This window comes from Xiphophorus couchianus, chromosome 15, assembly GCF_001444195.1.
Source record: "Xiphophorus couchianus chromosome 15, X_couchianus-1.0, whole genome shotgun sequence".
Classification (NCBI taxonomy): domain Eukaryota; kingdom Metazoa; phylum Chordata; class Actinopteri; order Cyprinodontiformes; family Poeciliidae; genus Xiphophorus; species Xiphophorus couchianus.
Window position 1 is genome coordinate 15942125 of NC_040242.1, and position 27724 is coordinate 15969848.

Genomic DNA, 27724 nt, shown 5'->3' on the forward strand with positions numbered 1-27724 from the left:
GAAAAGTCTTTAACACTTGTAGATATTTGTAATTAGCAAACAGTTTTATTTTGACACGTGTGACATGGTGGTGTTTGTATGAGCCACATTCCCCCCCCCCCGCCATCATGATTTCTAAAAGCAAATGCTCCCAAAGAAATGCAGAAACGGGTTGGAAACGATTATAAAGCTACGACGGAGGAAATGCAGCAACGCTTGCAGACGTGAAAACGATTACTCACTAACCTCAGTGGCTGCTCCGACGGTCACACTTGCATTGTAACACACGTACCATTTTTATGGTAAAAAAAAAAAATTTACTCTTTTTAATAAAAACAATCATGTTTTGCACAAACAGCCAAAGCCCCCTGTAGTAAACATCTATATGAAGCTAAAATAGTTTTGTCCAGTTCCAGCTGACAGCATCCAGTGCTTCACCCGCTCTTGCTAATGCAGATTTACAGCAGAATATATTGACACCTGAGTGTTTAAAGTCAGCCAAAGTTATTTCTGTCTCAACAGCTGGTTAGAAAAGGCGGTAAAAACGGAATCAGTTTGAAGGCGAGCACCGTATAAATCGACCTCTGTTCATTACTGCTCCTTAGTGGATCGTCAGCTTGTGAAAATGGTCCAACATGGCACCTAGCGCCCAGCTAGCCTCCACATTCTTCACTTTCTTGGTTAACTAGAAGGGGAAAAAAATAATCAGGTCACTAAACTATCTGCATTTACAATACAAAGAATAACGGTTTGAGCATTTTTTGAGGTAAAGATAAAAGAAACTGCATATTTGAACTAATGCAATGAAAGAAATGCCTAATTTATGCAAAATCATGCTATTGAATTGGAGTTTAAATTTAAGTCCTGAGCTGAGTAGGGACAAAATTAAATTTCCTTGATGGTCGTGTCGGATTGGTCTCAGCATGTTTATTAAGTCTGCAACACAGATAAACCTCGACAAGAATGCACAATATAAAGTTGCATTAATCTATTTCTTTATAGTATAATAAAGGTGCAGAAGCTCATTAGACAGTAACAAGCACAGCGCACGCAGCCCCGCCCCTGTCCTGCTCTTATCAATCACACATCCCAGAAGATTTGCGCTTGACTCACCCTGCGGTTACAACAAGCAACAAAACGGAGCTGGATGTTACACAAAAGCTGAAAACGGGAGAAGTTAAACTGCTTACTAAAATTATAGCCTAAAAACAAAAGCAGTCAAAGCTAAATAAAACTAATATGCCTGGCTTACTTCAGGCTCGGGGCGATAATTCAAGTTAATTAGTCGGACTGGGCCCTGACCAGGTCTGGTTGGATTTTTTACGCCCAAACTAAACTATGTTCAACTAAAACACCAACCAAGGCACAATGCTCCCCCAGCCTAAAAGAGACTGTTGTGTCATAAAACAAGGCTCTTCACTTTGCTCCCTAACCTGCAGGACGGTGCTGTCCTTGAAGCCAAATCCATCCTTCAGCAGACAAGTGATGTAGGTCAGGTCCATGCACAGGAAAGGACTGACAGCCGGGAACTCGCTCATCTTATTGCACGCTGAGCAGGAGACAAGCAACATCATCTCCGTTAGCTTGGATAATCACTCATTTGTATTCTGCTGACAGATGAGGGCAGCATTTCAGATAGAAACCACTCAGGGTCCATTGAGATGCGCGCTGTGTGTCAAGTGCAGGGAGCAGCAGATCTGTCATCGTAATGATGTATTCCTCAACCGGTCTCACCCTCTTTCGCTCTCTTCTTGAAGTCTCTGACCCGCACCGTTCCTCCTTGGACATTATCTACAATGGGAAGAGAGGGATGAGTGGGGGGGGGGGGGATCATTATATATTTAAAATGCCAAAACAGTAATTACAACAGATCATCTACATGCACATTTATATAGTCCTAATAACAGAGCTGATGGCCTTTCAGTGCAGACTGGCAGCGGGACGACAATTTCTATAATAACTGCACAACTATGGCTCATCAAATCCCCTGATACAGGAGCAGATGACTCACATTTTTCAGCCTCTGTCTCGCATTCAGGCGCTGTATAATTATGTAAGGTGTGGACAGGGAGGTGTGTGTGCACACACACTTACTGATAAGGCCCGCATCCACAGCTCTGTCAAAGTAATAGGAGAACGCGTAGAACACGTTGCTGTCTTCGAGCTCGTGCGGCTGATGAATAATCCCCTTCACCACCTTGAGGACTTCCTGATAGCAAGGCTTGTATCCCGCACGACCTGAGGGGCAAAACGGAGGCAGGCTGGCAAATTATGTATGTTCTTTTTGAACAATGTTTGCTGAAACTCTTGGAAATGTCAAGCTGGATAATGCTCAAATGTATCACATGCCCTGTTTTAGCCAGTTAAAATGATTAAGGAAAATTACGAAATGCTTTTATAACTTATATCCGACCTGTATCTTGTGTCCTTTACTATTAAGTAGAGCTGAAACGATTCGTCGAGTGATTCGAGTACCTCGATTATTAAAATTTGTCGAGGAAAATTGATCTGCCTCGAAGTTTCATTAAATTATGCTTTATTATTTAGCGCGCGTGTTCCACCCGGGTCATTATTTGTGGTGGGCAGCGCTCTCACTTCCGCCCATGAGTTGTTGCTAAGCGCTAGCAGCATGACGCTGAATTGTCCAGCGTTTTCTGAGGTTTTGGGAGACAAACAAGTATTGTTGAATTGTGTGGGGCGATGCTTGGAGTACAACAATTTTTCTGCGCTCAGAACCGCGTCATCAGCGTTTTGGAGCGAAAGAGAGAGATCTGATTACTCGATAATCGTAAAAATATTCTATAGAGTACTCGATTACTAAAATATTCTTTTACAACAGCCCTAATATTAAGCCTCATAGCCTCCCGTCTGCTCAGGAGAGCAGCAGATGTCACGGTTGGACAGATTAGAAATAGGGTGGTTGGGTGTCCCGTCATACCGTCAGTTCCCAAAACCACACAATCAAAAAATAAATAACCTTGTAAAAGTGCATGCAGGGTCAGTGTGGCCCCATCAGAGGGCACAAAGCTTGCGAAGACCCCAACAGGGTCAAGGTGCCTTCAGTAGACAACTTGAACCGATCTTACCGTCCTGCTCTCCGCTCACTTGGTAGGTAAGACCTCCGAAGCTCCAGTCGTCCCTGAACTTACTCGGCAGGCAAAGGCTTTTAAAAACCTGCCACTCCAACCCTGGGAGAGAGAGCACACACACAATTAATCTCCTCAACGGTCCAACAGCTTCACACCAGCTTATCACGGCCCGAGCTCGCTGATACCACACCGCTTCTGCAGAAGCTCTTCCCTGACTAATCTCCAGTTATAACATGATATGTATATTAGCATGGAAACTGGAAGTACACCCTTTATCTAGATGGACTGAAGGAAGACTCTCGTGAGTCCCTGCAGCACTGAGAGGCAAAGCGATGACAATGAAGCTCGGTTAACCGTTTGTACCTTCTGCGCCCAGAGCACCCAGGGTGGAGAGACGGGCGGCCATTAGTCCATTTCCAAGATAACTGCAGGAAAAAAAAAAAGACACGAAACCAACCAAGTGGATTTAACCGGTCATTGTGAAAATTATATTATAGCTAAAATAGTGGTTTGTTACTAACGTCACTTTAAGAAGGCACTAAAAGCTGTACTAAGTACATCTACATCCTGCGACTGTAAGATATCATTTGAAGCTTTTGCATATATTGGCATTTTAAAGACAGAACAAATCTGAAGCAGTAATGCCATCTGCATAATGAGATCCGTTACCTGTGAGTGTACAGCTCAAACGTTGAGTTGAGGAAATCAAACCTGGCAACATAATTGCCGTCAGGAGCGCTCTCGATCGTTTTCTGCAGCAAATTATAAATGTGATATTAAGCTGGTGCAGTTTTCCAGAGAGTGGATCAAAAGTACAGAAAAGTAAGCCGACCCTCAGTTTGGGCAGGAACGTGATCTGTGTGGATCCTCCTCCCAAGTCCAGGATTCCCACAGTCTTCGTGGCGTGAGCGTTCAGATGACCTGAAAAACAAAATGAATCACTGTAATCCAGCATCTGCAGCCGGGAGCAGCTAATCGCTTCCCACCTGAGATCCTATCTTCAAAAGGCCCGCTTCGGCAGACGCGCACCGTTTGAGAAAACATTCCGGCTCGCTCCGTCGGAGAAAGATCACAGAAGTCGGCTTTAGGGAACAAACTCATCCTTGCTCTCATCGGCTTCTATTTTTGGACGTCGGCGCGTAACGCAATAGGACGCCAGGTTAGGAAAACGCACAGAGTCAGGAGAAAACACAAGTCATCTGTGTTACGAAGGAAACAGTTGGATGTTTCGTTAACAAGCCTTGAGCCTTTTATTTTCCACTTTTAGTCATGTTGCAACTGCAACCATGTATTTTACTTGGATTTTAGGTGACAGATCAACACACTGAAGTGCGTTAAATGTGAAGATTGGTGCATTAATCATTATCAGGGAAAGAATTGAATGATAAGAAGTGCGACTTATTGTAGTAAGAAACTGACGATTGTTATAAACAGTATAGTTGGCCTTGTGATTTATGCCCTCTAAACTATTTTGTCATTTACCCCATTAGGCATGTCAATATTTATAGAGGTGAATTTTTAAGTCGGTATTTGTTGTTTATTGCACTTTAAGTTTATCCTGATTCTCATTTTTATAATTTTGCAACAAATTCCAAAAGCATATTGTGATAAAATTCTAAACACACATTGGCCGTTCACATTGTGAAGTTAAGGCAAAAAAGATGCATCGTCATTTTCGCATTTTTTTTAAACAAATGTCTGAAATCTGAAAAGTGTGGCATACATTTATATTCAGCCCAGTGAGTCAGGGTATTTTCGCTACAAGTACAGCTGGAAGTGTTTGGGGTGGGTCTTTACCAACTCTACAAATTTAATACTGGAATACAGCATGATGCTGCCACCGCCGTGCTTCAGGTTGGGGATGGTGGGGAAGCATTTTGCATGTTGTCCAAAAACTGTCCATTTAGGTTTTACCTTACTACACCTGTTCCAAATGGCCATTTTATTGCTTGTTATTATTGTTATTTTGCATTGCTTTCGTCTACATAACAAGTACAGGTCACTTTGTGTCGGCCTGTTTGTTGTCGTGAGCGTACAAATTGTCAAAATGTTCCAGCTGTATAAATACTTCGATTTACAGTACTTGCCTGTTAGAAAGTTCAGAGAAATCCAAGCCAGAATGCCTAGGTTTGAAAAAAAAAAACACAGGGACATATTTAAAAAGCTGTAATTTCAGAAGACAAAGAAAAAAAAAAAAACACACACACTTTGAAACAAATTTGTGAAGTGCAAGCGCATGCAAGGACAGCCGAAAATGCTGACCAACCAATTATCCGGCTGTACAACAGCCTCTTAATTACTGGCTTTTAGGGCTTGAAACGACTCCGCTGAAAAACTTTTGTTGTTTTTAATGCGTCATCGCAAAAAACATCTATAATCTTCTGTAATTTAGTTAACTGCCTTCATTAAGCGAAAGGTCCTGACAGAAGATCCATCGGGCGCATCGTTAAGATGCAGACACCTTTGAAACAACAACAACAATGCAGAGGGGGGAGAAAGTGCTTGTCGGGGCAGATGCTGTACCTTCGTTTGTGCCGTTCATAATGCTGACGCTGTTGTCTGGCACCAGAAACGGGGATTCGTCAAACACGAGCTGGACCTGAGAGCGAGGAGAGGAGGGGACGTGAGGAGGAGGAGCGCAACAGGAAGTGGGAGCTAAACGGGCCGAACATTATCAGCTGTAATGGCAGCTCATCCAGAGGTGCCCTCCGCTGGATGGGATTAATTCATTCCCTCTGGGACAGATTATTAAAGTATAATTCATCTTCCAAGGTGCCTCAGGGCTACCCCGTTTTTTTTCCCCCCTCTTTATCCTCTTAAACGATAGCCTTTGACACTGAGCTTACAGCTGCATAACTCTCCGCTGCGGCATCGACGGATAAAAACGTACCGTCCACACTAAAAGGTTACAAGGCCAAACCGCGTCTCTATGTTGAGGAGCTGCTGCCTACTTTTGCTGAATCGTTACGGTCTCACCTGGTCCAGAAGCGCCTGGGCTTTGGCCGCAGGCAGCAGGCGGAGTCCGGCTGTGGCTCGGAGGACCAGCGGGGTTCTCTTCCAGTCCAGACGAGGAACCGTCTTCTTGGCGACCTTCAACAGCATCCTCACCGTTTCACCGGCCTGTGAGAACGGAAATGTTCACCGCAGAGCAGCAGTGACCCGGAAGGTTCTTTGGTGAGGTAGAGACATTAAACGCGACAGATTTAAGTTGGGGGCAAAATACCGCAGGTTAATTTGCTAGGATCGTCCTTTGTTGGGAATTTGGTGAAATAAAAGCTTAAGATTATAATGTAAGTTTTACTACAAATACACAGCAGGGTTGAAAACATAAATGTTATGTTATTAACATGAATAATGAAACAGCACCATGAATTTAGGCATTTTAGAGACAGAAAGATAGTTACAAGTCAGAACAGTTTTGTTGCACCTTTTGCTTCACTTTTATTCAAAATGACATTTTTCCTTTGCGGGTCAGAAACTCCTCATGTCGACCCCTCATACACTGAAGAATGTTTGCAATGTATGGAATAATAACTGTTGTTGCTCTTATCAGCAACATATAAACTGCATTAATCAGGACAGGATTTTGGGAAATCTTTTGAACAAACTAAAAAGAAGTGGACTAAGGACACAGACTTGAGGTACACCAGAGTCCACTTTTGTAAATTATGATTTCCAGCTGATTGTGACTCACAAGTGTCAATCATTTAAAAGCATTATAAACCCATCTTACAAACGGGACAATTTCAGGTTAAAACTATTTTAGTAAAGTAAAAAATAAAGAATTCATGTGCACTGCTACATGGACATAGGCAACTGTTTGATTCTCGTCATCTTAGTCAATTCAGCCGTTGACATCAACTGCTCCAAATATGAAATTGCCAAACCTCTAACATGTTTCTACTTGCATATCAACTGCTAATAGACATACTAATATGTAAAAGTGACATTAAAAATGTATTTTTGTATTTACTCATAAACAGTTGCATCTGTAAAAAAAAGCATAATCTAATTAAGCCGATGAAACCGGACCGTAGTTCAGAGAAATAACGTTACTTCAGACCTCATTATTTCAAATTTCTCTCCTCTTTATTATTTCCAGCAGGAACAACTCCCGGCTTTGTTTTCAGAGGCTATTCTTGACCTTTCACCTCGGCGAAAGTGTCCCTGATCACATTCTGACGATGAGCTCACCGTTTCGGGGTAGTCGGCGTACGCTGACAAACCCGGCTTTATGGAGTGGAACATCTCATTGTCCAAAACAGGCAGCGGCTCTGGAAAGGCACAACATCCACCCACGTCATCAAATATGAAGCAGTCGCTAAAAGCCCTCAAATGCCTCAAACCTCTTAGCATGCGTATGCATGATTTAGCAGGCAAATTAAGGCCTATGTGACTTATGGCCTCTGAATTTACAGGTTTAATGAAGTGTGAAAATGGAGTAGGTGCCAAGCAAACTTCTATTAGTCAACCAAAACACACATTTTGGGGAAGCGTTTTAGGAGAGAGCCGGAGCGAGAGAGAGATCTCTTCCTGGTTTTACCCGAGTTGCTCTGGATGAAGGTGTAGACGTGAATGCGCGTCCCCGTGCTCCCCGCGTCGAACATCACGGCGTAGAAGATGCGGCTGTGGTTGGCCGGTCGGCTCAGGCTCGGCAGGATCCCGGACAGATCCAGGAGGGACGTCCTGAACTGGGCCCGGCTCAGCTCGGCCGCGGCGAGGAGGACCAGCAGGAGGAGCGGGCCGGACGGCTTCATCTTCCCTCTGCGGCATAAGAAGGAGGAGGAAGGGAAAAAAAAGAAAAGGAGGCTGATAAGTAGATGTGTTGAACAGCAGAAAAGCAGCTGAACTGGGTGAAGACTTTGTTCCGAGGGTTAAATTACAGGTAGCGGAGGCATGAGAAGACATCGGGTTATTTACGCCGTCGGATCTGACCACGCCTCAGGCGAAGATGATGTCCAGCCAACCAAAAGCAATGTTTACCGTCTGCGTCGGCTCGCACGGAAAGTTTAAACACGTCGCTTAACAATCAGAGGAGGCGGCACACCGAGTTTCAACAATGTATCATAAAAATGTTTCAATTCCCATAGACTCCGGTCAAATACTGCTAAAATTACACGGGCGCCTCTTACGGGATTCATAATTACAGGGTTGTCCAATAATCGCTGCCAAAACCCCTCTACCTGTACTACTAAACACTTCACTGAGGTGTTTCAGAGTTGAGAGGCTTTTTAGATCCATTTCCCGTGGACGGAGTCGTACTTCACTGTCACCCTGTTGTGTGACGGTAAAAATGTAACTTTAAACCACTTTTTGGTCTCAATGTTTGCTCATTAAAGCTGCATCTGCAAAATGAAAAAATAAAAATAAAAAAGCCACAACAACAATATCCAATTAAATCTGACTGACTAGGAATTACACCGTCTCACATGTAATCACATAATTTGTCGTCTCTTATTACACCTTTCCATCCATTTTGAGCACTTAGACGAAATTACACATATGGAACAGAGACCGGGGTCTCTGCACATTTTTTCAACCCGAAATTTCACACTTTCATTGAAAATCGCCTTCACAGTTCTCAGTCGATTTTTACAAAATTTTAATGTTGAATATGCATCCATGCTGATTTAGCTTTAAAAAAACGATACCTAATTTTCACACGGCTGCATAAGAACTCTGAAAAACAGACACACATGTTTAACAATGCCTTCGCTCCGACTGTGCAACCTCAGTCCCCTGCGACTTGTGTCGGTGTAAATTAAATATGTGGCTCCATAGCAGCAGAACACGCTCAGCCAAAGGTCACAGACCAGAGCCACAAAGCGTGTTCATCCTCAATTCTTTCGCTGCGAACCGAGCCTCAGAAACACCAGGCGCTCCAGAATAATAAATCCCTATTGATCAGACTAAAAATGGTGCCCACAGTGCAATCGGGTGGCATTTGTACTGTACCCGTTTGACCCCTTTGTTGGCAAATCAATTAACGCAGCAGCGTAGATAAGGACGCTTTCATTTTGGATCTTCAATTTTAAGTCTTTCCCAGAGGCAAATGCATATTTTTTTTGTAAATAAAAAGCACAAGTCAAGATTTGGTCCGTCTACATTTGCGACACCCGCCCTCGACATTTCGTAGTTCTCTGTCCTTCACGCCTCTTTGTTGTGAATTAGCGCTATATAAATAAATGTAACTGCATTCAATTATAATTATAATTTGTAGTTTCAAAATTACAAACATGTTAATTTTCTGTCTGTCATACTGTGTATAAAATCTAATCTAGAGTCAAGGTTTTACTCGTACAGTTTCACATTCCAGGATTGCTCTGCTTACTTTATTTCTATGAAGATTATGACTGAAACTAATCAGCGGGGATCGCTAAGCTAATCTGCCAGCAAGCATTAGAGGGGAAAAAAAGTAAAAAGAAAAAAAAAAGTGAATATTTAAGAGTAAACATGACAATTGGATTACAAGTGACAGATATATTGAAGGCAGGTTACATACACTGAGATTATAATTACAGTTTTCAATTAACACTGTTTCACAAGCTAACAACTAAAGAAGCATGAAAATGTTCCAACAAAATAACATCCATCAAGAGAGTACTAATAGCATGCTGCTGCGTAGCAAATGAGAATTTTGTCTCATTGTGCACTAATATTTGCAGATGTAAAAAATACATAAATGTTTATTTAAATAAATGTTGGCTTAGTTAAACAGTAAATTTATAAATTAATATAATTAGTCAAGTAAATGTCAGGTACGACTTAAAACAACATGAGATTGGACATAAAAATTGTCTATTTTAAAGCGACCAGATGTAAATAAATTTTTTGCATATAGAAGATTAACTACTTTTGAAATGTACACAGCCACAAAACACATAGCAGGAGTAAAAAGATATATTTATATATCTCTGCAAGCTACACCTCCCTGTAAACCATTTATTTGTTTTCTTTTTTATTTACAATGACACCATACCCTGCAGTAAAACACATTTATGTACACGTCATTTAAGAAAGCTGCTATTGAGTCCATAGTTAATTTGAACACAAATTATATTAAAATAAGGTTAAAATAAGTGCAAACTTATTTTAACCTGAGTGCCCCCTTATCGCCCCGAGGCCTCTTACAAGCTTTGGTCGCCTCTGGCTGTGAATATCTGTTTACAATTTAGCAAAGATAGTTGTTTATAACAAAAACCGCCTTCAAATGACTCAAAAGAGATATTCACAAGAGAAATTTAAACGCACCCTACACCCTCACTTTATATACTTAACATTAGATAACTTTATTGGCTACAGCTGTAAGTAAACAGTCATGGTGATTAGCATCCCTGCTACATTTCGAAAGCTAAAGGCTAAAGTTTGAGCAGCTAACATTAGGTTGTTAGCGGTTAAATAAAACGACGGGTTTACCAAACTAAACTTTTAATCATAAAATCTTTAAAACAGTGAAATAACAAAGAGTTAGAGTCTGTAGCTAACGGGACAGAGTGGTATTTAAAGGCTAAAAGCTGCAGCCTCACCATGATGTCCGACTGGCTCCTCGCAGTGGTACCAGGAGTAGTTTGGGTTCGGTGCCGAACTCACATCGGTACCAACTCCGGGTTCTAAGTAATAAACTCCTGAAGTCCGGATCATCAGTTTACTGAGTCTGTGAAGGTTAATCTTCCGCCGGAAGTAATTCCTCTCTAATCTGTCATAAACTGACAAAACATCAACATGGCGTAAAGTGATTAGCTAGGCTGTTTTTGTAACATCAATATGTGGTAGTTTGGCACTTATGGAGCCCCGTAAACGCCTCATGGTCAGCTTATGCCGTTTTGTTTTGCTTATTTAATCAATGTTAAATCTAAAAGCAAAACACGGAAACACTTTAGTGACATCACATGAGGCACAAAGTTCTTTAGCATGCTCACTTGTTTTGTTTTTTTTCTCGTACCATTTTATAACTGTCACTTAGTTTTGTGACGTATTTAGCCATTTTAATCAACTGTGGGCCTAAATAGTTAGAAAATGTTAAAAATTTGTGTGCAATTTGGTTTGGTTCTGATCTCCGTTTGGGCCAGTTGAGTCCTATAAAATATGTGAGATCAGAACCTTTGTTCAAACCAAAATATCTTTTCACTAAAATCTGACCAAGTGGATTTTTTTGTGCCTCTCGTGACGTCGTTGACCCAGATACAGTCGAATCGGGTTTAGCTGTTTTTCTTTCCTTCAGAGCTCCTTTTGAAAATTTTTTACGTTTTTATACGGCTGCAGTGGGAATCCATACCTCATTACCCAGCTCCGTTTTACTACCAATGTACAATATTTATTTTTTTTAAAAACAGCACTAGATGGAACCTTTAAATCATAATCATCCGGATCGTCAGCTTGGTCATTCCTTGGTAGTTAATTTTACTCCAGAAATAATTGCCATCTATTTATAATTCATGAACTGCTGAAACAGGAGTGTGCAACATTAGTGTGCATTACAGCATGGTTCAGATGAGCCAAGCACAAAGTACAAAAGTGCACAGAAATCAATGTTCACTCCACCCAAATGACTGTTTTTATTACAATAGCTCACAGTGCCATCACCGTTTGCTCTCACAAACTCATAAGGGAATTTCAAAAACTGTAACATGAGTAATAACAGTTTCATCTCAGATATTTTATCATACTGGCTGATTGAGATTCTTATGGTTCAAGTTCATGAGATGCAGTACAGTCCAATCTAACCGTAACACCATTAAGGCTACAAACTGAATCCGACAGTAATGCAAATCCAGCCCCACAACACAAGACACTATTTAGTGCACTTACAAGCGCTTACAGTAAAAGAAAGAAAAAAGATTTTCTTTTAGTTTTAATGAAGTAAAACTGCAATTTAGATCAGTTTTGTGTGCAACAGTTGTTTTTTTCCACATTTAAAATCCGATTAATGGAACTATTTGCTCACAAACCTGCACAAAGATTCTTGTTCTGCAGCTGAAAACCAGAATGTGTCTCTTGGTAATATAATAAAACCGACTGGCCTTGCCTAACTGACCAACCCTGAGGTCTGTTCAGGACGAGCAAGAAAACAGGTGAGGAATATAACCTACACCTGTGCGTAGGTGCACCACATGCGAGGAAAAAAAAAAGCTGTAATTTGTTGGTTTTCAACAAATTTATGAGTTAAAACATTCTGCATTTAAAAAAATAAAGGGGTTTATTTTCCCAAGCAGAAAAATAAAGAAGTAACCGATAATAGCTTCCTGAACTCCACTCGGTCTTCTTGTTAAAGCAGGTAGGAAGTCAGTGAGGTATAAACTGTCTCTTTAGCTTAGCGTCCCATGGTCGGCATGGTGACAGCCGGGCTCGTTACCGTGGCGTCCTCTGCCTTCCACTGAGACGTCACAGTCTTGATCTGAGTGAAGAACTGAATGCCCTGGAGGGAATATGGGGCGAATTTGTCGACAGGAAAACACTTTTATGTCTTTGAGATCATTAATGCAAAGCATCTTGGAAAAAATAAATAAAAAAATGGAGAAAATTTGTTTTCGTCTTTTTACCTGCTTGCCGTAGAAGTTTGTGTCTCCTCTGAAGGAACTTCTAGAGCCGGTGAAGGAGAACATGGGCAGAGGGACGGGAATAGGTACGTTCACCCCAACCTGTGGAAATGCATAAAACCATCCATGTTTCACTGCCAAAATGAGTGGAAATGTCTAAAGCAGCAGGGACAGACAACATACATTTATACCAAATGAATCTCTTTATTCCCAAGCGCTGAAATCTGGATTTAGGGATTTTGCAGAATCTAAGAGGATTTGTTGCAAACACTGACGAGAACCAGACAAATCTGAGAACTCCTATTTATAAAGCCGCGACAGAACAAAACAATCCATCTTCCTGATAAGGGGTCATGTTTGATAATTACGACTGCTCACTGGAGCTCTGCCGAGCCATTTTACTCGGTGCCGTGTTGCACATTTTGTCGCTCAAATTGGTTTTTAGGTCCACCCAACTGCATCCGGAGGCAATTTGGTCCACGTTATTAATAACTCCGCCTAGGAAACCGACAACAAACGGTGAGGTTCCGCAGCGTTGTGCGTATACAAATTCATCAAGTAATGACAGGCTGAGATGATGATGCAAATGAGCTTCAAGTCATAAACCACTGATGCTTTAGGAGTGTTTTCAGCCAGCGGGAAAGCCGATTCTCACAACACAACAAACCCCGGCTTCCAAGGTGCGCGACTGAGCTCGACATCGCTAATTCAAAAGCCACCCGTCTCCGTTAAAGCTGAAACGCTTGTTGATTAAACTTAACCCTTGCGTCTTTTTACAAACATCTCTCTCTCTCTCACCTGGCCCACATCCACCTCGTGTGTGTATTTGCGCGCCGTGGCACCGTTGGTGGTAAAGATGGCCGTGCCGTTGCCATAAGGGTTTCTGTTGATCAGAGATATGGCTTCGTCCAAGCTGTCGGCTTCCAGGATTATGAGCACCGGCCCAAAGATCTCCTCCTTGTAGCATTTCATGTCCGGCTGAAAACAACAGGCAGGATCAGAGTGCAAAGAAAAAAGAAAAAAGAAACAATCCTGAGAGCTATTAAAGTGTAAGACTGTTACTAGTATGCTCATTTTGCAGAAAATAATGATGCATTTAGAAAAAAAACTGCACAGCTTCCATATTTTAGGAGGCTTGGAGTGTTTCATTAGTCTGCAATATACAATGTCTGTCTAATAATAACCATGCTGGAGAGAAGAAAATCTGTATTCTCCTGACTTAATGCTATAGTGGGACTTTTAGGCTACAACTCCACCGTCGTTGAGCTCTGTAAACTTACCGATTCATGTCAACAGAATCAGGAAAGAAATGGGGAAAGCAGGACGAACTTTTCGATTCCCCTGATGAGCAAAGAGACTGATGGGAGTTTTCTTTCACTTTAGCTCCAAATAGCTTTTGCAGAAATGAAAACTTCTTCCTTGGTGATATTATTCCCTTTCCATTTTCAGAATGCCCTAAAGGGACATGCAGCCCCAGAGGAAAATTGTTCCTCTGTACAGTAAAGAATAACAACAGAGTCAGCTGAAGTCCAGTTCATCTATGGTTCCCATTTTGTCCAACCTATAGAGGTTCTAAAAGTATTCACGCCCTTTGGACCTTTTACATTTTGTCTTGGGTTGCAACTAATGATTATTTTAGTAATCAATTATTGTGATATTTTATTAATTAATTGGATAGACAGATTTTTCATTTAACCATCCGAATCATTTTATTCAATATTAAAAATACACTGAAATATGCAAATACACAAATAATTCAATTCTTTTTTTAAATAGGAAAATAAACATTTTATTTCTTAAAATGCATTCCTTAAGTAAATCTAAACCGGGTGAAGTTAAAACTATACAACTTGAGGAGTTTTGGCTAAAATATATTTGCATAGGAAGGTGTTTTTATCTTAAATGTAAAATGTGCATTTCTTTGTACATTTTTGGCTTAATTACTGTTCTGAATATGTTTCGTTTCCCCCATCAACAGGCCTTTTTTGAGTATGTATACTTCAGTTAATTAATCAAATATTATTATTTAAATAATTTATTATTCAAGATTAATCCAAATTATCGTCTCAGTCCTAATTTTGCTATGTCTTTTTTGAGGATAGAGTGTGATGGACCAAAACAAAGTAGTGCATGATTGTGAAGTGGATGGATACGTGTAAAACATATAAACCCAACTACCTCATGTTGGTTCATAGCATAAAACTAGGGGTGCACTGATTTATCGGTGCCGATTTCCTTCATTTTAGGAGATCGGTGATCGGCTTCATTTACATGTGAAGCCGATCTTATCCACTGATGTTATCGACCTCGGCAAAGGTCTAAAAATCAACCACTGTGCTTTTCTTTTCTCCCGTGAGAGACGTTTGACCGACAAACCGGCCGACCAGGTCATGTCTGCACATTTACAGTTAACAACAGTCACCCTATTGTTGCCATTTCAGCAACTTTCTTGATATTTGAGCAACATTTCAGACAAATAAAACCGTATCGGCCAAAATCGGAATCAGTAAGTTAGGCTTTTTAAAAGATCGGCCAGAAAACTGCAATCGGTGCAGCCCTACATAAAACCTAATAAGAAAAAAAGCCTGGGGGGGGTTGAGTACTTTTTCAAGACTGTAAATTCAGATCGTCAGCTCACCTTTACGTTGCTCAGGATGGTGGGTCCGACAAAGTTTCCGTTCTCGTATCCTTTGACGTGGACATTCCTCCCGTCCAGCAGCAGCTTAGCGCCTTCATCCACGCCGCTCTGGATCAAATACTCCACCTTGGCTCTGGCTTCAGGGGAGATCAGGGGCCCCACGTCGGCCCCGGGCTGATCGCCTGGAGCAAAACAATTTGTATATTTGAGCAGGGCAGCGTCCTGAATGGGCATTTTCTGATAAAATCTGCAATAAGTGTTTATACTTTAGGCTGTTTTGCATATAAAAAAGAAGAAGATATTAATCTTCTATTGACTGTTCCTGAGGTGGAGTTACCTGCGTTTACGTGCAGCGATCTGGAGCGCTCCACCAGCTCTGGGAGCCAGTCACGAGACTCCCCAACGAAGATAGCAGTGGAGAGAGCCATGCATCGCTGGCCGGCTGCTCCGAAAGCGGCCCCCACCAGCTGGTTGATGGTGTTCTCTTTGTTGGCGTCAGGCATCACCACACCGTGGTTCTTGGCACCCTGAACGACAAAATTGAGGACAGCTCTGCGACGTGCGAATTATCACTGAAAATAATTGGCTCTTTAACGTCAGAGTGGTGCAATTTGAGAGCGTGAGAGTACCATGTTGGACTGAACCCTCTTTCCGTTCTTGGAGCCGCGCTCGTAGATGTACTCTCCTGCTTGGTTGGATCCCACAAAGCTGATGGCTTTGATGGCCGGATGGTCACAGATGAAATTCACAGCTACACACACAAAAAGAAAAAAACCCAAAGTGGTTTAAGCCTTTTTTTTTTTTTTATCTGTGCCTAGGCTTTAACGGAATGCATCCAAATTATGATTTGCACAGCTTCGAACAAGCATTCCCAACTTTCCACAAGTTGTCATATTACAGCCACACACTTTAATTTAATTTATTAGGATTTAATTTTGCAGTTATGAAGCCAAAACTGTCCAAAAATGAATATATGATTCATGTCAGGTTAGAAAGAAATTCATTTGTCTGTAAATATACTTGGAACTTCTCAAATGGCTTAACCTGGTTAAGACTTAACCTGGTTAAGTCTTAACCAGATTAAGTCTATGCCATTTGACAATAAAAAATAAAATCTCCTATTAAGCACCTTTTACTATCCAATTAGTAATTGATGAATCAAAAAAAGTCAATAGATTAATCATACTCTGTCTTGACATATTTTCACTATTTTATTACATTTTAGGCAAAAAATTTCAATTTTCTTATTTAAAAAAATTAATTGAATTATTTAGTTGCATTTATTAAACTGTTTCTAACATTGTATAAAAAATGCCAATGCATTTAAATAAAAAAAATCTGCAAAATGAGAATTTTTTTTAATCATGACATTTTATAACTACTACTGTTTTTCTAATTTACTGTACGACTGTAACTGCGTGTCGCAGTTTTTATAGTCCACAAACACAAATGCTGCTCCTGCAAAACATTCCCATCTTTAGGACACGAGTCACATAAATAGCGAGTGCTGTAACTAAAATGCACAAAGTAACTTCATTTAATCATATTTTCACATCTATTAATACACCTTTATTGAACAAACAGTAGAAGAAAATAATTTTAAAAAACCAGCAATCCAAACAAAACCCAGAGTTTTATGATAAATCAAAATCTTATAAAAACTTTATCATGAAAAATGACAAACAATACGATAAATGCACATGTGACTCCAGTTTATATGATTTGTGGAAGGGAGTTATTTTTGGACTCCTCACTATTGTTTACCACAAACTCGCACTGAGAAGCCGTGACGGAGCAGAGACTCACCTGCATGCTGCCCATGGATGATGTTCAAGGTGCCATCTGGTGCGCCCGCGTCCTGCAGCAGCTTGGCCAGGAGCATGGTGCATCCTGGGACGCGCTCGGACGGCTTCATCAAGTACGTGTTGCCGCACACCATCCCGACGGGGAACATCCACAGAGGAATCATGGCGGGGAAGTTGAAGGGGGCGACGCCGGCGCAGACGCCGAGGGGCAGGCGGTACGTGTACGTGTCCATGTCCTTGGTGATGGAGGGGAGGGTTTCGCCCAGCATGAGGGAGGTGATGCTGCAGGCGTGCTCTACCACCTCTGAGGGGGGCAGGTGAAGAACGAAACCGTTTTGGATTGATCATTTACATGTAAAAAAAAAAAAAAGTTCATGAAATGTAACGAGACAGCCAAAACGCTCTTGTTCTGCTCAGTTATTTACACGCAGGCAACTTGGAACCAAATCAAAAGCGTCGCTACTCTGATAAAGCGTGTTCTCCACGTTGCGTTGGTATTAACACACACGTTAATTACCACACAAGCTACAGCTCAACTGTGATTGGAAGCAGACGGCTTTCACAGCCAAACGTCTTGCCCCCCTCCACCACCTACCGACCGACTCTGCGTATTTGTATGCAGATATCTGTTTAAAGAGATTAACCTGCTACCCTGAGCCTGATTGTGTTCATTAGGGACAATTAAGAAGGCTCCCACCTGCCTCGGTAAGCTCCCGTAATAGATGGCGCGTGTCAGGGATAAATCCAAGCCGAGACACGGTGGGGAATGTCAGCAGACTCGTCAGGCAGGATTGCATTCACTTCCGAATCGGCAGAAGGGTGAGCCAAAATTTACAGTGAATTGCAGAAGTATTTGTACTTCTTCAAATCGAGATTTTAAGTGACAGATGAAATAAAAGTGGTGCATAATTGTGAGGTGGATAGAAAAGATGCTAGGTTTTTCTCTGTTTTTTTAATAATCAGTAGCCGTTTGTTTTAAATAAATAATTCCTTCATATTGATTTTACAAAGTTTTCATCAATTACTGACTTAAAACTATATCTTGCTGAAAAGTTACTTGCAAGTCCGCTTTGTCTTATTTCAAGTGTCCTAAGATATTTGCACTAGAAAGTAGACCAAAAAATACTTAAGATTTTGTGGTTTTGCAGTGTTCAAAAGTTAACCAACTTGCATTCAGGTTCCCCCTGTGTGTAATTAAAGCTCATAATAAATCCAGCTGTTCTGTGGGGGATTATTAAGAGACCGCTAGTGAACAAACGGCATCGTGAAGATCAAGGGACACAGCAGGCAAGTCGGGGAGAAAGACGTGGAGAAATTTAGAGCGGGGTTAGGTTATAAAACACAATCTCAAGCTTTAAACTTCCCTCTGAGCATCTTTCTCTGGTAATTAATCAGAGAATCAGTCAATGGGAGAAGTGAAAGTCTTACAATAATGGCACTGTGGGTCTTTCTAGTTCACCCTCCTATCCAAAGTTTGTATTTTAACTTCTACAAAAATAAGAAAAAGTTCAATTTCCAAGTAATAAGCTGTGATAAAAACTTCAACAAACTTCAAGCACCAGTGCCCCCCTGTTCAGGAGAAAGTCTGTACTCCAGGCAGCGGCGCTCCAAATGGAGCCTGTCTTTCAGCTGATAATAGAAAAGTTATCATGCCAGAATAATCCGAGCACACAAAAACTGGGATCTCCACCAAGTACCGAAAAAATGAATATCTTTTTTGTTGCCACAGCTCTATCTTGTAGTTACTGAAATAGCTCTTTTTTTAATTTTATTTTAAGTGGGCAGGACTCTCTCAGCTTCTCAATATGTTTCTACTTGATGCCAGAAAGACTCGGTGAGGTGAGCTAAACAATTACTCTTTTATTCCAAACAGAAACACAGCCTGGAAAGACTTTTTCACATGCTGTCAAATGAAATATCCTAACGCTGCACCGGTACTGTTCGCTACAGTGTTTACATTTCAGAGATAAAAACCCTGCGACCGCTTAGTTGTCAAACTTTGAACTTGAAAAACAGACAATATTTGATACAGTTTCAGCTGAGGAATGTGGATTTCTGCTGTTTTTTCTGCAGCTCTTAATAAACGTTATTCCACCAGAAGAGAAGAGAAGAGCTAGCTATTTTAGTAATCGGTTAATCAATTATTCTGACGATTAATCAGTTAATCAGATTTTTTTAAATGGCACATTCTACAGATTTTTTTATTTAACCACGTAATCCTTTTTTTATATAATATTAGACATATATTAAAAGATGCAAATAAAAAATTCACTTAAATTCCTTTTTTTGATTAAGATTTTTTGATTTTTTTTGCCTAAAATGCAATACCACAGCATCCCTTTGACAAATCTGAAGCAGGTGAAGCTAAACCTTTAGTATTTGAGGGGTTTTGACTAAAACATATTTACACACAAGTGTGTTTTTATTTTAAATGCAAAATGTAAATATTATTGTTTTGAATACGTTGGGATTTTTTCCACCAGACGGCCTTTTTTGATTCTGCAGACTCCAGCTAACGATTAATCGATTACTAAATTAGCTGCCGATTAATCCGATTAATCGTTCCAACTCTACAGTGAACGTTTTACTCACGGAGTCCTCTGAACACGTCTCCCTCTGCGTCGGCAAGCGTTTTGCCCTGCTCCAAGGTGATTAGCTTTGCCAGTTCTTTCTGAAACATTCGAAAAAACACGCGAAGCTCAGCTCAGCTCAGCAGACGAGATAACCGTGTAAGAAGGCGGCCAATTTCCCTACAATGTTGTCCTTGATAAGCTGCTGGTAGCGCAGGAAGATCTGCTGCCTGCTGAGGACGGACGTCTCGGACCACGAGCGGAAAGCTCTGGAGCAGGAATCCACGGCGGCCACCATCTCCGCCTGAGTGGCTTTGGGAACGCGTCCCACCACTTCGTTAGTGGCCTGAGGGGAAGGAGAGACGTTATTCAGAGCTGACTGGGAGAAAAAAAAAGTGATTGCTTGGCAAGAAATGCTGGACATTATTCCATTAATATTAACAATAGATTAGGGTTTGTTTGTTTTTCTCCTGTCATTTACAGCTTTTGTGTTTTTTTTATGTGATGAGATGGATCTGTTCCAAGGCAGTAATCAGACACAGCGTAGCTAGCGGCTAATACTTGACAAGCTACAAACTTTTTTCTCTTGCTTAACAAATCAGGCAACAACACAAAGGCAACTGGAGAGACTAATTTATCCACGTGTAGCGTCTTACGAAACCCCTTGAGCCTTTTCACATTTTGAGAATCACTGCAAAAAAAAAAGAAAAAAAAGAAACCCTTATCAAATACTTTTGGTCTAGTTTCTAGAGTATATTTGAAATAGGACAAACCTAATGGACAAGTAACTTTTTAAGCAAGATACAGGAGCTTGTTTTAAGTCAAAAGTTCCTTAATACCAGTGAAAAGTAGCTCCGCAGGCAGATTAGCTCACTTATAACATGGAGGGAAATGTCTCGTTACACAGGGTTTCTGCAGCTTTCACCAACTCAAATTTAAGACCTGTATCTCCACAGAAATGCACAAACTTTGTCCAGCCAACTGGATTTGCACGTAGCCATCATAGAAGCAAAACAAAGCTAGCTAGCTAGCAAAGTATGTTAGCAATGAGCTACCAGCAGCCTCAACTGTCCGAAGTCACACTCAGTGTAGAAATCTAAGTGTGTCTCAAACCTTTGCCTTACATAGAGTACCAATTAAATAGTCCTGTCAAGACACAAGGTTAATTTATGTTGTTTTAAGGCCTTAATTTTAGCTATATGAATTTAAGATTTTTTTAAGGATACATGGACACTCTGCTATAAGTAGAACTAGTACATTTTTTGTCAATATCAGGGAATTGCTTACTTAAAACGAGTGCCGACATCTTGCTGAAAAGTTATTTGTTAGCTAGCCTTTCACTCCATTTTGAGAAGTGGAGAGGAAATTATACATGGTTTATTTTATACAAGTAATAGTCAATACTTTGTAACTCGTCTATGCAGAAGTTGTAGCTTTTGGAGTTTTTTCCAGCTTTAAACACCAGAAAACTTGAGCTCATTCCAAAACAGATCAAGACTTCACACCTCAACCCAAACCCTACCATCGTGGCTCTGACTGTGCCTGTTACTCTGCCTCATTCTCAAGTCTTTCTCCTCATCCAACAGGTTTTTTCTGGTAATATTTTCCCGAAACTAAGAATGTTTTGGTCAATTGACATCAACCTCTTCGTAACCTGTTATTGTACTGCTGCCGTGTCTCCGTGTCTGGATGAACACTCACAGGGTTGTGGATGTCCAGCCACTCAGAAGAGTTGGACTCAACAAACTTGCCATCGATGAAGAGTTTGGTCGTCGGCTGGAAGATAAAAGCAGCGTAGAATTAACGCCCCTTTCCTGCATGATTACATTCTTAATAACTCTGCTGACAACATCCATCAATCACTACAAAGTGAGCCGAGAGTGTAATGTCTCCTTGAAGCGTTTCATAGTTGACTGGCTGCCATTAATTGAGCTGACCACGATAATTTGGCTTAATGGTGTGTCTATTTACCTGCTGTGTGTTTTATTAAAGAGTATAAAGGTGAACAAACCAGGTCTTTTTCACTGTCCTATTTTAAACTTACAACCTAGTGATGCACTCATCTTCTGCAAATAATTTAGGAGGTTTAATTCAAAGCTTTAATTGAATTTGAAATGCTCCAAATATATTACAAGGTTTGCTTCAATGTCATCTACTCTGAGAAAGTGATTTAGCGATGCGCTTCTAGATGCCAATGAAACATAAAAGCACATCTGGAGGGATGGAAGAATTATGAATAAATAAACGTTAAAGACGTAATTTATGCAATATTTTTAATTAGATTGAGTGCAATAAATAAATCAACTGTTTAGAAAAAAAATATTTGCTTTTGTCCCCCCAATAGCTACAGCTCAGCTCCATAAATCCTAATTTCCAGCAATTATCCGAGTATAAAATGTGAAGGTGTTGATAAAGTCAAAGGCTGGCCGACTAGTTTTCAATGAATGTTTTTCCGAGGCCAGAAAAAAAAACAGTACAGCTCTTTTACAGCTTATTAGTTTCTAACCATGCATTAGGGAAAAAAAGCTTTGCTTTGCCTACAAAAAAACAACAATCATAGATAAACTAACTTTGATTTATTTGTTTCTGTATGCATTTACTTGGTAACAATACATTTTGATTTTTCACGCATTTCCAGACAATCGCCTAAGATTGTTTGATAAAACAACACAAAGCAAAAATAATCAGCATTCACAAAGCAATCACTTGCATGAAACAAGTGAACTCTATTTTGATCGCTTCATAAGGTTTTCTCAGCAGCTGATGACGGCGCGCCATTTCACTGCGTGAAGCTCTGAAGACGAAGAACTTTCATTGAACGGAGTCGACATGGCCGCAGCTCGAACACGACTCGGAAACGCCTCCAATTAGAAGTCCGGGATATCAAAAATAATCTTGTGAAGGTGATGTCGTTGCTAAATATTGCCATGACGATATTGGTCGTGATAAATCCACTCCTTCTTGACTTTTCTCTAAACTTTAGCGGTTTTAAACCCTCTCTATGACCTTTAGCAACGCATCATCTGAGTCAGGAAAATGAGCTGCTGGCATTAAACACTTACTGCTTTCCAAACAATCCTTGTAAAATCCCATATTAGTGGTGCACATTATGGTAAGGATAATAAATCTGTGATGTATTATTTAGCTCTGTCTCACAACCTCACCATGAACTCCCTCAACTGTTGCTATCAAGAAAAAATAAAAAACGTACCACAGCATCAAAAGCAGAACCGTCAGACTGCTACACAGCTTTCCGCCTCAAGCTGATAAACCGCTGTGATATTATTACCCTTACTTTGAACGTTGCAGTTTATATTTTGTATTTCATCTCCCCAAACTTTTTCCTTTTTCAGAATAATATTTGAAGACCCCAGGAAAACTGTCTTGCTAAGTTGTACACCATTAAGTAAACAAGGACATGAGAATAAACTGATTTGATTTGATGAAGCATTTGACTCAAGATGCATCTTTGCTGCATTGATTGTTTGATGCTGCGTGACAGATATTTATAGCTCTGCGTTTCTATTATGGAGTAGTCTGTTACAAGGTAGCCAAGGCAATAAAAAGGTATCTGCCAGCATCTGTTGCTGTTCGGTTGGCTTATCTGTCATACTTAAATGATCCACATTATGAAACAAATATTGATATTAGATAAAGTCGGTCCTAATCTAAAAGGTCTCTGACCTTTAGAATAAAGAAAATCACTTACGGGCCTCGTCTGACAACATGTAGTCGGCGAAAAGACGTCAAAAAGCAACACATCAGGTTCCCGATCTAAATAAATACAGGCCCACACGAGAGACAAAGTCACTGACATTTATCTATCCAGGAAAGGTTACAAATCCATTCCTAATGCTTTGTGACTGCAGATCCAGAAATAAAAAAAAGACGGAACAGGCGGCTTACCGCTAACAGTCAAAGAGCGCATCAATAAATTATTAAGAGTGTCGCCAAAAACTCAGAACAATCTCTGCAGATTGGTCAAAAACTGCATTCATGGGAAAGTTACAAGCCCACAACTGACCAAAAACAACACAAAGACACGTCTCTTGTTTTCTTAAAAGGAAACATCTGGCTGATGTTCTGTATACCGATAAGACAATAATGGGACATTTCGTCCTGTCAGATGTTGAATAAAACTGCAGGAAGCATTTATACCAGCAGCCACGCATGCTGGTGAAAGAGCAGAAAGAAAATGAAGGTTCTGAAGTGGCCTAGTCAAAGTTGGAACGTATGTCATGTTGAGATGCAATGAAATGATGTTGAACAAGTCGTTCACGCTTGAAAATCTGCTAACGTGGCTGAATCAGTACAATTCTGCAAAGAAGAGAGGGTCAAAATTCCTCCACAGAGAGCAATGTCAGTTCATACACGAACTTGATGGAAACCTTTGCTGCCATGGGGGGCAAAAATGATTTTTTTTATGTCAAGGAGGCACATAAGCTAATCTGGAGAAATTTATTCCATTAATAAAATTATTAAATGAATGAGAAAACTGCATTTTGTACTTATTTAGATCATTTCTCTCTGGTAAATATTATTTTTTTCAAGATTAGAAATATTTAAGAGTGACAAAAAAACTAAAGAAATCTAGTTTCTCTGCTCTGTAAGCACACTTCGAAATGAACAAAAAGGCACATGAACTGGAAGACAGGAGAGACTTTGCAGAACACGTGATGGAGTCGGACTTATTTCTGCGTTGTAGCAACAGCTGGGTGTCGGTGTCAGAGCTTACCACCGAGGAAGAGGAGTAGCACATGCGACCAAGCTGCAGAGGAGCCTGCAGGAAAAACAACACACATTAACCAGCTTAAACGTCATTTATCGCAAACAAACAACCGAAACAATAATAGTCTCTTATGAATAAATCACAGGTTTGTAATTATTATCCACATGCAGATAAATAAAACCTAACTATCTAAAACTAGGATTAACTACTTGGAGAAAAAGAGGAGTGAAGGTGTAAGGAGCATGACTTTGTTAGCTAAACAGCTTCTTAGCCTCGACAGGTCAAACATGCATTAAAAAGCAAAGTTTTGTATTAATACGAGCTTTACCTTGTTGTTTAACAGTGACCGGAGGACAAGCGCTGCCATTGTGTTGAGTCAGGTGTCTATTTTTCCTTTAACCGACCCACAGTGAGAAGGAAACTTAATCTCCAGCGCTTTGCAGAGGACAGGACAGCGTACCTGGAATTTAACCGATCTACAACACATTTACACGCGTTACAAGCGAAAAGGAGGGTCGCAGATGATTAGTTGATCTGTGAAAACCATGCTTTGCGCCCATTCGCTGCTTTCTCTAACGTGGGCGGGACATAAATCGTTAACAACCAATCACTCTACGGCTTTTAAAAGCCGTAAATTAAGAAGGTGCTGATTGGATGTGGATCCAAACAAGCTAAAGTTTGTTGATTTGTATGCGATTTCCTGGAATTAGGATTTAGATTTTAGCTTTACTTGGTTGAAATATTAGCTAGATCAAATTTCTTAAAGTCTACGAATCCGATGTTTTTTTTGTAAATATATTAATATTTGCCATTGCTGCCGCAAATACTATCTCAACATTAACGTGTCCAACCGTTTCCATAGCAACATTTTCAGAGGAAATATGGAGTTCCTGAATTGGGACACTGAAGATGTTGCAAATTGGGTTGAGTCTATAGGATTTTCGAAATACAAAGTAGGTGAAACCGTAGCTAAAACCAAATAACTTCGCTGTAAAGTAATACTAAGGAAATGTTAATCAAGTTCAGCTAACTTTCCAATGGACTAGCGCTATTAAGTCTCTAAACTCTGGCACTTCATTTCTGTTGCAGGATTGTTTCACCGAGAATTTCATCAACGGAAAGAAGCTCATTCATGTCAACTGTAACAACTTGCCAAAGCTTGGAGTCACAGATTTCAGAGACATCCTGGTATCGAGAATAGGCAGAAAAGCATGCAACATTTGTGTCATTATAACAGCATGTTTATATGATAACAATACTGTCCCATCAGATGAATTTCAACTGGCAGAGTTGATTCAATATAATATTAATGATGGCACTCCTAAGTGCACTTTATTAGTCAATGCTGAAACATCAATGCGTCCCATATCATTTAGTCTAATCTCAACAAACAATTACAAGTCTCCTCTGAGTGCACTGGCAGCCATTTTCAGGCTTGGCACTGTCACACATCCTGCTTGACTCTGTATCTTTGCATATGTGGCATCCAATTAAAGCTGTGTGCTGTAACCAGACCTTTTTTTTTTTTTTAGCAGCAGCAATGCCTATTCATTCAACCCTGCTAAGAACAGTTTTTAGGATAAGCTGTTGGGATGTGTGAGCTGACAATGAAAAGACAGTGAAATCCCATGAAGAAATTCCCAAGCATATGCTTTCATTATTTATATCAGTTTAAAATGTATGGTTAACTTGCATAGATATCAATATCTCCTTAATTTGTTTCACATTTATTCCACATCAGAATCTTAAACTTTATATTGAGATTTTATGTGGTGGGTAAAGTGGTGCAGAACTGTGAAGTGGAAGGAAAATATTCATGTTTTAAAAGTGTGACCTGCAGCTTTATTAAGCCGACCCGAGTCAACGCTTTCAGATCCAACTTATGTTGCTATAATATTTGAAAATCTTTGGGGTATTGCACTTATAGCGACTGAAATTTTTGCCCATCCTTCTTTGCATAGCAGCTAAACTTTAGTCTGAATGGACAGAAAGCAGTGGTGGGCAAATCTTGCCTCTGACTTTCAATCGGATTACAATCTTGACTTTGATTGGGCCACTCTAGCAAACAAATTGATTTATGCCATTTTACTGCAGCTGTGGCTATAAGTTCACAATCATACCGGAATGCGAATCTCCTGAACTTCTCCGTATTTATTTCTATTCATCCTTCCATAAACTCTGCAGCCTATCTATTCCTGCTAAAGAAAAGCTTTGCCTCACCAAGATGCTGCCAACTCTATGCTCCACCTTGGTGGTTGTCTGTATTGCGTCAGATGCATCATATCGTGTTATTTTATTTGGAGCATTTTGCATCTTAGCTAAAAAGATATTTTTTAAAAAACAATGCACACCACACTTTGCAGATTTTCATTTGCACTGGCCTGTCACATTAAATTCCCAAATAAACATACTGAAGATTGTCACTTGTGATGTGACTAAATGTGGAAAAGTCCAAAAGTATGCTTTTGTGCAATGCCTAAGGATTCACTTGTATAAGTCCATGTACTAAACTGACAGAAAATGTTTCTTTTGCCTGTCTTTACTCTTGTACACAAGTGGTTATGAGGTCTCCCGGGCCCTCCATTCCCTCTGTGGGGATACTGCTTTATTAAATAGATTTAAACCGTGTAAAGCTTGCGTTTTCAAACGCCTCATCCCTGCTTTGCGTTCTGCAGGCCATCTCCGCTTACGTACGCGAGCTGCTGGAGATCACAGAGACCCCGTGGAACAACAGCATCGCTGACCCCCGGCGGGACACCATGGCCCTGTTCTTGGAAGTAAAGAGCCGCACGGGACGATGGACCAACTCCCTCACCTACCAGCAGTTCCTGTACTACTTGGAAGACCCGGACGCCGAGCCGGAGGATGACGAGAACAAGGACGAGAACGAGGACGAGGATGACTTCGACGACGAGGAAAACCAACAATAAAGAGCAAAAAAAATATATAAATATATATAAACAACAGCATCTCTGTGTCATTTCATATCAGTGTCTCATCTGATGACACAGATGAGACACTTACAGTAGGTCAGAGACGGGCCTTGGCATTAACACTTCCCAGCAGCAAAATGCCACTGTTGTCAGTGCGGCCGATAAACAAAAAGAGAAACCTTTCAAGTGTGCTTTCTGCTGGCTGTCTGCATGTGTTTAAAATCGCTTCAAACAGGAGCGAGCTGCTGGAAATTTACCGACTAGTGGGTGATCTCATGAAATGAGAGAAACAACAGAGACTGATTGCATCCCACCCCCAGATATATCCATCAGATTTTGCGACTGTAAAACAGCACAAATCAACTGATCAAAGGGACTCCTGCCAGCCTGGTTGTGGAGAAATCCCCAAACCACCTGTAATTCTCATTGATCTTGGGTACACGTC

General features: G+C 40.5%; 3 protein-coding genes across 7 annotated transcripts; 1 reads left to right on the forward strand and 2 right to left on the reverse strand.

Moving 5' to 3' along the window:
• Positions 1–23: 23 nt before the first annotated feature.
• entpd5b (ectonucleoside triphosphate diphosphohydrolase 5b) lies at positions 24–10922 on the reverse strand. 3 transcript variants are annotated; one of them, XM_028039707.1, is made up of 14 exons: positions 10595–10922; positions 7612–7832; positions 7263–7342; positions 6045–6188; positions 5592–5667; positions 5156–5191; positions 3901–3989; positions 3738–3820; positions 3432–3493; positions 3066–3167; positions 2074–2217; positions 1714–1770; positions 1413–1528; positions 24–664 (listed from the first exon to the last, which is right to left on the reverse strand). In XM_028039707.1, the coding sequence occupies exons 2-14, from the start codon at positions 7823–7825 to the stop codon at positions 581–583; spliced, it is 1287 nt and encodes a 428-aa protein (XP_027895508.1). In that variant the 5' UTR covers positions 7826–7832; positions 10595–10922; the 3' UTR covers positions 24–580. The 3 variants fall into 3 exon arrangements, with proteins under 3 accessions (XP_027895508.1, XP_027895509.1, XP_027895510.1); XM_028039708.1 differs by lacking the exon at positions 10595–10922 and adding an exon at positions 7952–7972; XM_028039709.1 differs by lacking the exon at positions 10595–10922 and having other exon boundaries at positions 55–664; positions 7551–7729.
• A 671-nt stretch (positions 10923–11593) lies between these two features.
• On the reverse strand, positions 11594–24864 carry LOC114158333 (methylmalonate-semialdehyde dehydrogenase [acylating], mitochondrial-like). Its single transcript, XM_028039704.1, has 12 exons — positions 24675–24864; positions 24353–24397; positions 21319–21393; positions 19802–19963; positions 19640–19718; positions 17049–17351; positions 15872–15993; positions 15580–15769; positions 15243–15424; positions 13403–13582; positions 12608–12706; positions 11594–12483 (listed from the first exon to the last, which is right to left on the reverse strand). Exons 1-12 carry the CDS (start codon positions 24711–24713, stop codon positions 12379–12381), a joined length of 1581 nt encoding a protein of 526 aa, XP_027895505.1. The 5' UTR covers positions 24714–24864; the 3' UTR covers positions 11594–12378.
• Positions 24381–27312, forward strand: LOC114158336 (sterile alpha motif domain-containing protein 15). 3 transcript variants are annotated; one of them, XM_028039712.1, is made up of 4 exons: positions 24381–24491; positions 25209–25299; positions 25436–25534; positions 27022–27312. In XM_028039712.1, exons 2-4 carry the CDS (start codon positions 25228–25230, stop codon positions 27274–27276), a joined length of 426 nt encoding a protein of 141 aa, XP_027895513.1. In that variant the 5' UTR covers positions 24381–24491; positions 25209–25227; the 3' UTR covers positions 27277–27312. The 3 variants fall into 3 exon arrangements, with proteins under 3 accessions (XP_027895513.1, XP_027895512.1, XP_027895511.1); XM_028039711.1 differs by lacking the exon at positions 24381–24491 and adding an exon at positions 24950–25022; XM_028039710.1 differs by lacking the exon at positions 24381–24491 and adding an exon at positions 24965–25034.
• Positions 27313–27724: the final 412 nt, after the last annotated feature.